General features: G+C 43.3%; 1 protein-coding gene across 1 annotated transcript in view; it reads right to left on the bottom strand.

The window, feature by feature from the left end:
• The window catches only part of cacna1ba (calcium channel, voltage-dependent, N type, alpha 1B subunit, a), a 153,894-nt gene that overhangs the window by 81,196 nt on the left and 56,649 nt on the right, over positions 1-16,049 (bottom strand). Inside the window, exons 7-10 of the mRNA XM_029438793.1 lie at positions 12,033-12,136; positions 4,932-5,047; positions 4,725-4,811; positions 2,373-2,456 (exon numbers count right to left, since the gene is read on the bottom strand). Coding sequence (XP_029294653.1) covers positions 2,373-2,456; positions 4,725-4,811; positions 4,932-5,047; positions 12,033-12,136 — 391 coding nt within the window. The remainder of the gene's footprint in view (positions 1-2,372; positions 2,457-4,724; positions 4,812-4,931; positions 5,048-12,032; positions 12,137-16,049) is intronic.

The raw sequence follows: 16,049 nt of genomic DNA, 5'->3' as shown, positions 1-16,049 counted from the left end.
GTCTATCCGTCTGTCTGTCTGTCTTTCTGTCTGTCTAACTATCTATCTATGTCTATCCGTCTGTCTGTCTGTCTGTCTAACTATCTATCTATGTCTATCTGTCTGTCTGTCTTTCTGTCGGTCTAACTATCTATGTCTGTCTGTCTGTCTGTCTGTCGGTCTAACTATCTATGTCTGTCGGTCTAACTATCTATGTCTGTCTGTCTGTCTGTCTGTCTGTCTGTCAGTCTAACTATCTATCTATGTCTATCCGTCTGTCTGTCTGTCTAACTATCTATCTATGTCTATCTGTCTGTCTGTCTGTCGGTCTAACTATCTATGTCTGTCTAACTGTCTGTCGGTCTAACTATCTATGTCTTGTTGTCTGTCTGTCGGTCTAACTAGCTATGTCTGTCTGTCTGTCTGTCTGTCTGTCTGTCAGTCTAACTATCTATGTCTGTCTGTCTGTCTGTCTGTCGGTCTAACTATCCATGTCTGTCTGTCTGTCTGTCTGTCTAACTATCTATCTATGTCTATCTGTCTGTCTGTCTAACTATCTATCTATGTCTATCCGTCTGTCTGTCTGTCTTTCTGTCTGTCTAACTATCTATCTATGTCTATCCGTCTGTCTGTCTGTCTGTCTAACTATCTATCTATGTCTATCTGTCTGTCTGTCTGTCTGTCGGTCTAACTATCTATGTCTGTCGGTCTAACTATCTATGTCTTTCTGTCTGTCTGTCTGTCTGTCTGTCTGTCTAACTATCTATCTATGTCTATCCGTCTGTCTGTCTAACTATCTATCTATGTCTATCCGTCTGTCTGTCTGTCTGTCTAACTATCTATCTATGTCTATCTGTCTGTCTGTCTGTCGGTCTAACTATCTATGTCTGTCTGTCTGTCTCTCGGTCTAACTATCTATGTCTTGTTGTCTGTCTGTCGGTCTAACTATCTATGTCTGTCTGTCTGTCTGTCTGTCTGTCAGTCTAACTATCTATGTCTGTCTGTCTGTCTGTCTGTCGGTCTAACTATCCATGTCTGTCTGTCTGTCTGTCGGTCTAACTATCTATGTCTGTCTGTCTGTCTGTCTGTCTGTCTGTCGGTCTAACTATCTATGTCTGTCTGTCTGTCTGTCTGTCGGTCTAACTATCCATGTCTGTCTGTCTGTCGGTCTAACTATCTATGTCTGTCTGTCTGTCTGTCTGTCGGTCTAACTATCTATGTCTGTCTGTCTGTCTGTCTGTCTGTCGGTCTAACTATCCATGTCTGTCTGTCTGTCTGTCGGTCTAACTATCTATGTCTGTCTGTCTGTCTGTCTGTCTGTCGGTCTATTTATCTATGTCTGTCTGTCTGTCTGTCTGTCTGTCGGTCTAACTATCTATGTCTGTCTGTCTGTATGTCTGTCGGTCTAACTATCTATGTCTGTCTGTCTGTCTGTCTGTCTGTCGGTCTAACTATCTATGTCTGTCTGTCTGTCTGTCTGTCTGTCTGTCTGTCGGTCTAACTATCTCTGTCTGTCTGTCTGTCTGTCGGTCTAACTATCTATGTCTGTCTGTCTGTCTGTCGGTCTAACTATCTACGTCTGTCTGTCTGTCTGTCTGTCGGTCTAACTATCCATGTCTGTCTGTCTGTCTGTCGGTCTAACTATCTATGTCTGTCTGTCTGTCTGTCTGTCGGTCTAACTATCTATGTCAGTCTGTCTGTCTGTCGGTCTAACTATCTATGTCTGTCTGTCTGTCTGTCGGTCTAACTATCTGTCTGTCTGTCTAACTATCTGTCTGTCTGTCTAACTATTTGTCTGTCTGTCTAACTATCTGTCTGTCGATCTAACTATCTGTCTGTCGGTCTAACTATCTGTCTCTCTCTCTGTCTGTCTGTCTAACTATCTGTCTGTAAATTGTGTTTTCAGAAATAAGTATTTTTCTTATCTGACATTATCTGTTTCATCATCAAATTAAGATTCTTATTCAATCTTGATGAGCGTGCAGGTGTAGGTGTGTAATGTAGGTCCTTCAGTAAAAGGATAGGAAAACTATGTTTCTTTACATACAGTATATTCATTTGCCTCTAAAAAGATTCAAAGAAAGGAAGAAGGAGGAAATCAGCCTCCAGTTCTCTCCTCCAGCTATGCAGCTGCATTTTGGACCAATCAAAGACAATTTAGTGCTGATAATGTTTCATTAACAAATTCTTTAGAAGTGAAGTGTGTTTGCAGAATGAGTGCATTCATTGATGAAGTTGGTTACACTATTACACTACTAGAGTCCAATTTTTACGACTGTCTGTTACAATAGAGCAAAACTTCCCCCTTGTGTGTTGCCTTCAACATACGGTTACCACAGTTTGAAGGTTGGACAGTAATATGGCAGATATTAAGTCTCAGGTATCGTCCTCACCAACAGATGAGATGTCCGTGAAGTGGTCTTCACCTTCCTCTGCATTGATGAGGTCATTCTTACTCTTCTTGGTCCTTTTCAGCACTGCAAATAAAATATGAAAAAAAATAAAATCCCACGAGTCATAAGGCAGCAAATCTGATTGAACTCAGATCCATGACTTTTTTGTTGATGTTTAATAAGGAAGATTCTTTCTCTTCCTCTTTTATTCTGCTTGTTGTGAATTTCTAATTATTCCTTCATACTCGGCCCTATGGCAGTCTTTCAGCTTTTCTCAACTTTCAGCTTTTCCATCATTTCTGCTTTCATCACACTGTCAAATTTCAAGTTTCATATGTCGCCATATCTGACCAGATATATTCACTGTCCATTTATTTATTATTCATATTAAATCAATCCTTCCATGTTGGATTATAATGTACTAGTCATAAAAGGGAAGCAAGAAGATTTTTTTTATTAAAGTAAAGGTCTAATGAGTGAGACCCCATCTCCCTTTAATCTAATATAATTATATGTATAGGCCATAAAAAAAACGATATTATATTCTCAAAGGGATCCTGAATATAAGACTATAGAAACAGGATGGAGATTCTTATTCATATATTTAGGCTGAAACAATCTTTAGATTTTGGACTGATGGTCAAAAAAAAGATACATCTGAATATATCAATTTGTGCTCTGGGAACCTGTAATAGAAATTTGGAACTACTGATATTTTATGTTTTTTTTAATGAAAATAATCACCTAATTTGAATGATATCAGCCCTTTGAATGGCCATTATCGGTGGTTATCAGTGTCATAGATATGGGTTAGAAGCAGCCTGTTACACCCATGAGTAGGTTAGGAACGCTGTTGTCATCTGTTCACATGGTTGACAAGAAGGCGGTGACATCTAGCAGCCGTTGTAAATAAAAGGTGAGAGTTTGTGTCCCGTGTGAAACCAAAAGTCAACATTGAGTTATTCTAACTGAAGTAGCCTACGTAAGCTAAGTTATGTGACGTACTTAATTTAACAAACGTAGGCATTCTTTTTTCCATTGATACCTACCTATCCACGTAGTCTTGGCACCTGAACCTAACTGAAAGTGAAACCTAATCAAGCTGCAACCCTTTCATAATGTTGGATATGCACCTTCTGACCTGCTGGTGTGTTCAGTTTGCCAATGGACAATGTCCATTTACTGGGCTGCTAACATTTGAAACGAGTGCAATAATCATGAGTTGTAACAAATGGAGGCCTCCAATGACGCTTACACATGTGAGTGCCAGATATAAAATATTATAGAATAAATCAATACAACCCTTTATGCTATAATGAACTATATTATCGCCACATCTCTTAAATGTACTTCCCAGCTGTTTTATAATTTATCACAGTTCAGTTTTGCTGTTGAGAGTCATTAAAAAAACTGTGTGGAGGACCCTTGCACTCCCTCGATGCCCCTGAACTCCAGTGAGCCTCACTCTCTGTACTTCATTCTAATCTCATTACGCTTCCACCCAGACATCCATAATCACTGTGACTGTTACCCTGCGTGAGGCTGCAGATGAGCGACAGAATGGCCTTGATAAGAGGAGAATGCACACACACACCTCAGAGGGGAATGCCAGAAGAAATTATCTGTATCAGGCACATACTGATTACTCAGAAGCTCTAATAGTATGAAGTAAAACAAGTAAGCCATCCAGTCATCAAGTACTATTCTACTAATCTACTAACATACAGTGTAACTTAAAACTAAATATGATTATTATGATATGATGCTTTTTAATTCTTATACATACTGAATATATTTCAGTGTTTCCTCTACCACTGTCTGAGCGCCCTGCCTGAAATTCAAGGTGTTTTTTCTTCTTCTCTCGAATTAAAATATATATATATTTTCTTTTTTTATTCACAACTCACTTTTCACACTCACAGGTGCTCTTTTATTAAATAAACTAAACGCTTATGCTATTGATCTAATTTATGTGCACGTTTCAATTTGTACTGTCTACTTTGCGCATTCACATTCTCTCCTTGTCGCTGTCAGAATTTCAACATACGCAGCAATAAAAGAGAAGTGGAAGAAACCCACCAGCTGCCATTAACAAAGGCTTTGCAAATGAGGAAGTAGGAAACAAATGCACCTAACAGAGGAACTATCCATCACATTATCAGCTAAAAGCAAAATAAGTTGAAGCCTTGTTATTCTTACAGTACATCATGGGTCACACCCTTCAGATATAGGCTGAATGTTAGTTTAGTGCCGGTATATTCAGCTTAACGCCTGATTATGTCTCTAACATGGCACTAAATTGTAAGATGATGCGATTTTTTTAACCGGTCACATGATTCTAGCAGTCCTCACCAGAGTTGTTGTGTTTCCTTTTGTACCACGCTCCATCCAGAGATTTCTCCTCTGCGTTCTTGTCTTCCTCGGCCAGCATCACCTCCTCTGCAACACAAATACCACGCCTGAATTAAAAGTCATAATCCGGTCATATTTGTGTCAAAATCAATTACTGCTAATATTTTTATTTGTGTGTGTGTGTGTGTGTGTGTGTTTGTTTCGGACCTGCTTTGCAGATCCACTCCAGATACCCAGTTAACTCTCTCTCTATTTGCTGTTGTCTGCGGAGCTTCAGGAATTCTTGCCTCTTCTCCACCCGCTCTCTCTCCTTGGCAAACTCCCTGTAGAAACCACAACGAAACCCCCCCCAAACACACGCACACAGAGAAGTGTTTATTGGACCTGACAAACCAACACAGACCCGGGAGCAGTCCACCTTTGACAGGAACACAGCTGGCTGGCTTCCAGAGTCAGTGTCCTGTCACATTGTGGAACAGCTGAACTTGTTGAAACAAACAGCAGCATGGAAAACATTTGGCTCAGAAAAAGGCGATGTCACGTGCTTATTTGCATATGAGGGACGTTAACATGTGGAAATTCACTTGTATATATATTTTTAAAATTCTAGAAAATGAAAGTAAAAAGTGGGTCAAACTACATGAATAGAGATCATCCAAACACCAGAATGAATTGAATCTTGTATTCTGTGAAATATGAAAACCGAGTTATGTTCTTTAGAACAAAAGCAAAGGAGAAAGAGAAAGATTAATGCCGTTGTAGATTGAACTAAAGTGCTCTGACAGAAGTGTGTCAGACTGCAGGTCAATTAGTTCAAGCTGAACATCACTGGGTGCATCATCCACATTGCATGTAAATGGGGAAAAGTCATGTGCATTTCATTCTCAACTGTTTTAAAGTCTTGAAATCGCCTCCAAAACTCACCATGCAGTGCTTCTAACATGGATGAGTACCTGTGGATGTGATCACTGTGGCTTCCTTCAGTGTTGGCAAGTGGGTGAGAATGTTGTCCCCCATTTGGCTTGAGAGAAGCAGCAACTTTCTCATGAAAGCCTTCACTGTGCTGTACATTTCATGCACAAAAAGGCCCTTGTATTGCAGTTTGACATTTAGTTCATTCATTAGTGCAGTCACATCTACAGCAAAACTAAGGCTTGCCATCCAGTCTGCATCTGAAAGCTGTGGGACGTCTTTTCCTTTCTTCACACAGAAGTCTTGACTCTCTTCTCTCAGGTCCCACACTGAGCCATCTGACAGCAGCGTGTTAGCCTATGTCACGATATTCAGTCTCATTTTCCTCCAAAAGTGCAACAAACTATCTGTGATTGTAATGCCCTTGTGAAGTTAACTATTTTAGTTACAACATCAACAACATGGTTAATTACTAACTAAAACTAACTTACACAACACTTCCTGATGTATAATACAATGCAAAAATACCCATTTCTGTTCAGGGTTCATTTCTGTCACTTCATACTGCATTCTTTTCAAAAGTCCATAATTTTTCCCCGTCAGATTTGAACAACCATCCGTTGTCACGCCTGCCAGCTCGTCCCATTTCAGTCCCAACTTGTCCCCACATGCATTTACCTCCGTGAACATATCACTCCCTGTTGTCCCTTTCATTGACTGCATGGCTGCCAGCTCCTCCGTCATTTTGAAGTCCTTAGTTATCCCACGTAGGAAGATGAGTAGCTGGGCAGTGTCAATCACTTACATCGCAGCTCTCATCCAAAACCTAGGAAAAAAAGTCAAAGTTGACCCCTCTGTTCTGCAGCTGAAGCTCCAGATGTCTCAATCCTCCTCGTTACAGTGCGTTGGGAGAGGGGCACATTCTCAAATGCCTCCTTTTTCTCCGGGCATATGAGTTCTGCAGAATCCACCAAACACTCCTTGATAAACTCTCTGTCAGAAAACGTTTATTTTTTCTAGCGATTTTGTGGGATAAGACATAACTTGTCTTGACAGCTGCATCTCTGGATGTGCAATGTTTTGTAAAAAGTCCTTGTTGGTTTTGCAGTTTAGCTAGCAAAGCACCCGACTCCTTTTCCCGCTCTTCATCAGACAACTTCTTGAACGGCAACTCAAATTGTAATCCTTGAACACGGCGGCCTGCGCACCACAAACTAAGCACACGGCTTTACCTTTGACTAATAATTATAAATACTTAGCAGTCCATGTCTTCTTGGAAACGCGGCATTCTGTATCAATCTTTCTTATTTTGGCGTGAGCGGACATTTTGAGGGCTAGCTGGCCAGCATTACTTGTATTCTGTTCACGCGCGCGGCGCGCATACGCAAATAAAGAAAAACAGCACCCTTTTCAAAATAATAGCAACACAGTTAGAAAGTTATTTACACCATGCACGCAATAAACAACTCCACAGTGGCAAAGCCGCAGGGGTTGATGAGATCCGTCCAGAAATGCTGAAGGCTTTGGGTGTTGAGGGGCTGTCTTGGTTGACACGCCTCGTCAACATTGCGTGGACGTCTGGGACAGTGCCTAGGGGTTGGCAGACCGGGGTGGTGGTTCCCCTATTTAAAAAGGGGGACCAGAGAGTGTGTGCCAACTACAGGGGTATCACACTTCTCAGCCTCCCTGGTAAAGTCTACTCCAAGGTACTGGAAAGGAGAGTTCGGCCGGTAGTCGAACCTCTGATTGAAGAGGAACAATGCGGATTCCGTCCTGGTCGTGGAACAACAGACCAACTCTTCACTCTCGCAAGGATCCTGGAGGGGGCCTGGGAGTACGCCCATCCGGTCTACATGTGTTTTGTGGATCTGGAGAAGGCATATGACCGGGTCCCCCGGGTGATACTGTGGGAGGTGCTGCGGGAGTATGGGGTGAGGGGGTCACTTTTGAGGGCCATCCAATCCCTGTACGCCCAAAGCGAGAGTTGTGTCCGGATACTCGGCAGTAAGTCGGACTCGTTTCCCGTGAATGTTGGCCTCCGCCAGGGCTGCGCTTTATCATCAATCCTGTTCGTGATTTTCATGGATAGGATATCGAGGCGTAGTCGTGGAGGAGAGGGGTTGCAGTTCGGTGACCTGAGGATCTCATCGCTGCTCTTTGCAGATGATGTGGTCCTTATGGCATCATTGGTCTGTGACCTTCAACAGTCACTGGATCGGTTCGCAGCCGTGTGTGAAGCGGTTGGGATGAGGATCAGCACCTCCAAATCTGAGGCCATGGCTCTCAGCAGGAAACCGGTGGATTGCCTACTCCGGGTAGGGAATGAGCCATTACCCCAAGTGAAGGAGTTCAAGTACCTCGAGGTCTTGTTCGCGAGTGAGGGGACAATGGAGCGAGATATTGGCCGGAGAATCGGAGCAGCGGCGGCAGGTATTACAGTCACTTTACCGCACCGTTGTGACGAAAAGAGAGCTGAGCCAGAAGGCAAAGCTCTCAATCTACCGGTCGATCTTCGTTCCTACCCTCACCTATGGTCATGAAGGCTGGGTCATGACCGAAAGAACGAGATCACGGGTACAAGCAGCCGAAATGGGTTTTCTCAGATGGGTGGCTGGCGTCTCCCTTAGAGATAGGGTGAGAAGCTCAGCCATCCGTGAGAGACTCGGAGTAGAGCCGCTGCTCCTTTACGTTGAAAGGAGCCAGTTGAGGTGGTTCGGGCATCTAGTAAGGATGCCACCTGGGCGCCTCCCTAGGGAGGTGTTCCAGGCACGTCCAGCTGGGAGGAGACCCCGGGGAAGACCCAGGACTCGGTGGAGAGATTATATCTCCTCACTGGCCTGGGAACGCCTCAGGATCCCCCAGTCGGAACTGGAGGATGTGGCCCGGAGAAGGGAAGATTGGGGTTCCTTACTGGAGCTGCTGCCCCCGCGACCCGATCCCGGATAAGCGGTAGACGATGGATGGATGGATGGACGCAATACAATGGTGTTGCTTTTATTTTGAAAAGGGGGCTGTTTAAAAAAATTAATATATGTTATAATGTATGATTGTCCGGCCAAAGGGCCAGATGTGGCCCGCGGGCCGTACAATGCCCAGGTCTGGGTTAAAGGGATAGTTTGGATGTTTTGATGTGGGGTTGTATGAGGTACTTATCCATAATCAGTGTATAACCTACAGAACACCTAAAGTTTGTAGAAACAGAGGGGCACCAGCACAGAAGAGAATCTAGTGAGAAAGCTGCTAAGTTGCCAACACTGAATGCATCTGATAGGTGGTAATACAAATATGAGCTAATAATGTTTCTGTAAATTAACTGTTACTCTTGAATGGCGCTAAAAGGGCATTGAACCTGGTGTAGGCAACATAAAAGCTTCTTTAGGACTCAAAATGCCAAGTTGACTTGGACTTGACTTCATCGTCAAGATTTGAGATTTTCTTGTGACTCAAGATGAGGGGCTTATTCATAGTAGTTTTGGCAACATTATTACATTATTTTGCCACTGATTTGCTCTGCTTTTGGGTTATGTCATGCCAATAAGACAGTTTTCAATTTAAATGAGCTGGGAAATTATGCAAAAGAGGTGGAGAGAGATAGAGACCAAGAAAGAAAGACAGAGAGAGAGGAAGACAGACAATTGAAAAAACAGAGCGATGGAACTCCAGTACACCCCCGCCGCTCAGTGATTGGTGTGTCTCTCACACGGTGGAGGGGGAAGCTCTACTCTGCATTGCAGTGGCTGTCTGCTTGCTGCTGAGAGTGTGTGTGTGTGTGGTTGTATATGTGTCAGTGTGCCTAAATCTAATTTTATGGCTACATATCTTACTCTCAATGTGTGTCTCATCTATGTGTTGGCTGATGACCATGTGCCGTGATACCGTGTGTGTGTGTGTGTGTGTGTGTGTGTGTGTGTGTGTGTGTGTGTGTGTGTGTGTGTGTACAAGGAGCGATGTGGCACCTCGGATTTCCCAAAGTTGTAGCAGCTTTTGGCAACACTTTAACACCGCGTGGCAGAGGCAAAGCAGCGGGAGTGGGAGAAGTTCAGAGAAGCTATGGAGAAGGACTTTTGGTCGGCACCAAGGTGCTTCTGGAAAACCGTCTGGCACCTCAGGAGGGGGACGCGGGGAACCATCCAAGCTGTGTACTGCAAGTGTGGGACCCTGCTGACTTCGGCAGAGAAGGTTATCGGGCGTTGGAAGGAGCACTTTGAGGAACTCCTGAATCCAACTAACTCTATGGTAGAGGCAGAGCTGGAAGCTGATGGTGGACCGTCGTCAATTTCCCTAATGGAGGTCATTGAGGTAGTCAAACAACTCCACAGTGGCAAAGCCGCAGGGGTTGATGAGATCCGTCCAGAAATGCTGACGGCTTTGGGTGTTGAGGGGCTCTCTTGGTTGACACGCCTCGTCAACATTGCGTGGAAGTCTGGGACAGTGCCTACAGTGCCGGCAGACCGGGGTGGTGGTTCCCCTATTCAAAAATGGGGACCAGAGAGTGTGTGCCAACTACAGGGGTATCACACTTCTCAGCCTCCCTTGTAAAGTCTACTCCAAGGTGCTGGAAAGGAGGATTCGGCCGATAGTCGAACCTCTGATTGAAGAGGAACAATGCGTCCTGGTCGTGGAACAATGGACCAACTCTTCACTCTCGCAAGAATCCTGGAGGGGGCCTGGGAGTACTGTAATAGCAATTTAAATGTCTACTGTTTTAATTATATAAGTTTCCTATGTTAAACAAGCCAACTGCCATTTGATGTCAGTCAAATCAAACCAGGGCCAACTGCCATTTCATGTTAATAGAAGACAGACGCATCCTGATTAGACTGATTAACTAACAAAAGACAGGACACAGCCAAATCCTGATCAAACTGATTAACACACTGAGACAGAATATTGAGTGTATCACCCAATATTCTGTTTACATAACTATTATCTTACAAGCATCAAAGGGCAGTTTGGCTTGGCCCCCTGTGGTTTTTCATCACCTCGTCTCCAAACCAAATTGTATAAAATGCCTATGTGTCTTCTTCCAACCTGTGCCCTTCCATAGACTACGCTGTATTCTGTGAAACTGGTGCCATTTGTGGCCACAAATAAATGCACAAAGACAACTCTGTCTCTAGAGAGAGTTGTGTCCGGATACTAAGCAGTAAGTCGGACTCGTTCTCAGTGAATGTTGGCCCCCGCCTGCGCTTTATAACCAATCCTTTTTTTAATTTTCATGGACAGGATATCGAGGCGTAGTCGTGGAGGAGAGAGGTTGCAGTTCGGTGGCCTGAGGATCTCATCGCTGCTCTTTGCAGATGATGTGGTCCTTATGGCATCATCGGTCTGTGACCTTCAACAGTCACTGGATCGGTTTGCAGCCGAGTATGAGGTGGTTGAGATGAGGATCAGCACCTCAAAATCTGAGGCCATGGCTCTCAGCAGGAAACCGGTGGATTGCCTACTCCGGATAGGGAATGAGCCCTTACCCCAAGTGAAGGAGTTCAAGTACCTCGGGGTCTTGTTCGCGAGTGAGGGGACGATGGAGCGAGAGATTGGCTGGAGAATCGGAGTAGCAGGGGCGGTACTGCATTCGCTTTCCCGCACCGTTGTTACGAAAAGAGAGCTGAGCCAGAAGGTTTTCTCAGACTTATAATCTCCAGGTGGAGCTCAGATATGTGTGTGTTACTGTGTCACTGGGGGCTGTCCGCTCCGTGTAACGTTACGTTTTGATAGTTTGTATGTTGCTTGGGTCCGGGTGGCAGAGTCGTCTTTTTGTTTTGTCCTCCACGGCGATATATATATATAGATATACCCTGGAGGGGAGGGTGCTGAGGCTCGGATTCGGCCGGCATATATCCTGGCACCTGTAGTCACAGCGGGCTGATGGAGCATGGGTGTGCACCACATATTGGTGGTTTACCTCATGATCAGAAATTAGATATTGTTTACCTTACGTATTTCTTTATTACTACAGCAGTGAGCATATACACACATTGGCATCTTGAAAGTATTACTTTCTGCAAATATATTGCAATTTTTCCCTGGATTTCTTACCATAAATGAAGTTGTATAGAACTATGACAAAATGGTGCTTTTTCAAATGTTCATATTTATGAGATTATGTAGTTCCATTTTTAAGTAGAACGACAATTACTGTTTGAGGTAGAAACACTCAGTGCCAGCCATACAGAGTGCTCATGTTTTTCAGCAGATGATCGTACTAGTTTTAATACGTTGTAGTGATGGGAGTGTATGACCATCTTTTTAGTGCTGACCTGAGGTTATCACATCTGCGGTGGCGGAGAAGAAGAATCCATGTAGCCATTCATTAAGAGTGGGGTAAATCTTGGTCAAATGTAAAGAACATCTCTTGGTCATCTCCATCAGGTCATCCTCACAGTTTGTACTCACCCTGACAGCACACCTAACACCAGGTTGAGCATGAAGAAGGAACCGATGATGATGAGGGGGATGAAGTACAGCCAGTTCCACGTGTTCCCTGAGGCATCGTTGGCCTAAACACGCAAACACGCAGAGACAAAGAATAGGACTGTTAATACTGCTGTGTTGTTACATCTTAAGGATATGGCTGCTTTATACAGTATATCTCAAAAGTGAGTACACCCTTTAGATTTTTGCAAATATTCTGTTATATCCTTTCAGGGGATAACATTATCCTACTGAAACTTTGATATAACTTAAAGTAGTCAGTGTGCTGCTTGAATAACAGTATAGATTTATTGTCCTTTGAAAATTACTCAGTACACAGCTGTTAATGTCTAAACAGCTGGCAACAAAAGTGAGTACACCCCATAGTGAACATGTCTAAATTGTGCCCAAAGTGTCAATATTTTGTGTGACCACCATTGTTATCTAGCACTGCTTTAACCCTCCTGGGCATGGAATTCACCAGAGCTGCACAGGTTGCTTCTGGAATCTTCTTCCACTCCTCCACGACGACATCACGGAGCGCACGGATGTTGGACACCTTGCACTCCTCCACCTTCCTCTTGAGGATGCCCCACATGTGCTCAATTGGGTTTAGGTCTGGAGACATACTTGGCCAGTCCATCACCTTAACCTTCAGCTTCTTCAGCAAGGCCGTTGTCATCTTGGAGGTGTGTTTAGGGTCATTATCATGTTGGAAAACTGCCCTACGGCCCAGTTTCCGAAGAGAGGGGATCATGCTCTGCTGCAGGATGTCACAGTATATATTGGAATTCATGTGTCCCTCAATGAAATGCAGCTCCCCAGTGCCGGCAGCACTCATGCAGCCCCAGACCATGATGCTGCCACCACCATGCTTGACTGTAGGCAAAACACATTTGTCTTGGTACTCCTCACCAGGGTGCCGCCACACACGCCGGACACCATCTGACCCAAACAGGTTTATTTTGGTCTCATCAGACCACAGGACATGGTTCCAGTAACTCATGTTCTTGGATTCATTGTCTTCAGCAAACTGTTTGCGGGCTTTCTTATGCATCGGTTTCAGAAGGGGCTTCTGTCTGGGGCGACGGCCATACAAACCGATTTGATGCAGCGTTTGTGCATTGTGCGGCGTATGGTCTGGGCACTGACAGGCTGACATCCCACTTCTGCAACCTCTGCAGCAATGCTGGAAGCACTCGCACGTCTATTTTTGGAAACCAACCTCTGGATATGACGCTGAGCACGTGGACTCAACTTCTTTGGTCGACCCTGGCGAGGCCTGTTCCGAATGGAACCTGTCCTGGAAAACCGCTGTATGATCTTAGCCACTGTGCTGCAACTCATTTTCATGGTGTTGGCAATCTTCTTATAGCCAAGGCCATCTTTGTGAAGCGCAATAATCCTTTTTTTCAGCCGCTCAGAGAGTTCCTTGCCATGAGGTGCCATGTTGTCCAGCATTCAGAGAGAATTGTGCCCAAAACACCAAATTTAACAGCCCTGCTTATCATTTACACCTGAATCCTTGTAACACTAACGAGTCACATGACACCAGGGCGGGAAAACAACATCATTGGGCACAATTAGGACATGTTCACTATGGGGTGTACTCACTTTTGTTGCCAGCTGTTTAGACATTAACAGCTGTGTACTGAGTAATTTTCAAAGGACAATAAATCTATACTGTTATTCAAGCAGCACACTGACTACTTTAAGTTATATCAAAGTTTCAGTAGGATAATGTTATCCCCTGAAAGGATATAACAGAATATTTGCAAAAATCTAAAGGGTGTACTCACTTTTGAGATATACTGTATCTACAATTTTCTTGTCGTCTACAAAACCCATAAAAACCAACAATGTGTTAGTTCGTCTCAATGCTTTCTGACTTCCCTGCCCTCTCTGTGGCTCTCAGCCCCAAACACACTAGTTCCTGCTGAAGATATACATTTGATGTACAATAAAAAGGGCTCCGAAATATATTTTTTATATATATATTTGGTTTTTTTTTCGTATAACAACTGGTCACTGTACTTTACTCAGTTACTCCAATACTCAGACAGGAAGAAATAGTGCATTTGTCAGGGAATATTTTCAGTGGGAAATTTAACACACAGTTAGTTGCTCTGAGGAGTATATATAGTATATATATATATATATATTAGTATATATAGATGTATGTGGGATTAAGTCAAGATAAACTACATGGTACAATACATGTTATGTCACAGGGTGGCTCATTGAATTGCACTTTAGCATTAAAATGTCCTTTAATTGGAGGGAAATCCAGGCCATGAAGCAGTCCAACTCTAAAAGTACACAATGTAAACAGGAGTGCCCATATACTTTTGATGGGTATGAAATTCTACTTTGAAATGGGTATTGGCGTTGGTGTGGAGGAGAGATGCGCTTGTTTGTGGGTGTGGTTTGCTGTTGAAGCAATAATGTCAAAGGCAGCAGTCACAATCTGAGGCTCATGTTCTCCATTGTGACTTCCACCCTCCCCGAGGGCCTTCTACTGTATTAGTCTTTATATAATTATTTAGAGCGTGCACTCACAGTCTGATTATTACTTTGTGGGGTTAAATTTATTGTTGGAAATTGTCTGGTGATGCATTCATTTACTGAAATCCATTGTGATGCCTTCCCATTATTTGTGAGTGTGTTAATTTCTCGTGTTACATCCATCTCATTGTTTCCTCAGGTAAAGGCCTAGTCTAATTATTGTTATTGAACTAAGCAGAATGAATTACTCCTTCCACACAATAGAGGTATTATGCAGTCTAATTAGAGGGTAAAATGCTTTCATACAATATGGCATGCAAGACTCTACACTACACATCACAGGAGAATAAGTAAATCCGTAAAGAAACAAGCGCAAATTTGCAAAGCTGTAACCACACACATGCATGCATCCACGCATTCATACATTCACACACACGCAAACAACCTCCATGCCAAACCTTCGCCTGTATACTGTATAAATAAGTTTTAAAAAAGCAACACCATTTATTACAAGTTGACATGGAATGTAGTGGATGCTGGGGGGTCATAATGGCATTATTATGAAACTTACTTCTGCTTTTCTTGGCAAGACACAATCTACATAGCATTCACGTGTTAGGATTTCCTGTCAGCAACTTCCATTCTTCATCATTCATTTTGTTCATATGTTCCCCAGAAGATTATTCTGAATGTTGTGGGTGACTACTTGAACTTTCAATAACATTCAATAACTTCTAAGACGGACTCCAAATGTTATATTACAGGTCATTTATCAGACGCTCTTATCCAGAGACTAACTGTACTACTAACTAATTACTAACTACAGGGACAGTCTCCCTGGAGCAGCTCAGGGTTAAGTACCTGGTATTGAACTCACAACCTTCTGGTGTTGTGTTTGGAAGCTGTACCACTAGACCACTAGGCCATGACCACCAAATGTCAACCATTAGCCACCGCAGACTTCTGTCATATGTATCATGATGTGTTCACTGTCATCATGTCTGCAAGGGCTCTAGGCCGGAATGGGATAAAATGTTCCATGAGAGATACTATACAGTAGCCTAGAACCTTTACACTTTACTTTACAATTTACACTCAAATTCCTTACCCTGTAATCCACATCAAATCATTTTCCTGAATACTGAATACTTGGCAGTATTGACAAGTACTCAATTATGCTACATGTGCTGATGTACAGGTTCTACTGCCTTGATTATATTCAATTATTGCTAACATAGTTATTACTATATGTACGATAAAAACCTCAACTAACGAACCATCCTGCAGATTATAACAATTAAAGATTATATTAAACAAACAGTTGTTTTGACTTTTTGGCTGACGGGTTCTTTAGCTTTTACTCCTGTCTTAAACATCATCATATCCACAATGCACATTACAGGTAATCATCCGCTGTCGTCTGGTGAATTCAGCACCCCAAGAGGACGTTCTGGAACTCCACAGAAAGTGAGCACCTCGGATTTGGTCAGCCCT

The sequence above is a fragment of the Cottoperca gobio genome, chromosome 9 (genome assembly GCF_900634415.1).
Source record: "Cottoperca gobio chromosome 9, fCotGob3.1, whole genome shotgun sequence".
Lineage (NCBI taxonomy): Eukaryota > Metazoa > Chordata > Actinopteri > Perciformes > Bovichtidae > Cottoperca > Cottoperca gobio.
Note: the sequence above shows the minus strand (reverse complement) of the source record. Positions and strands in the feature narration are given on the sequence as shown.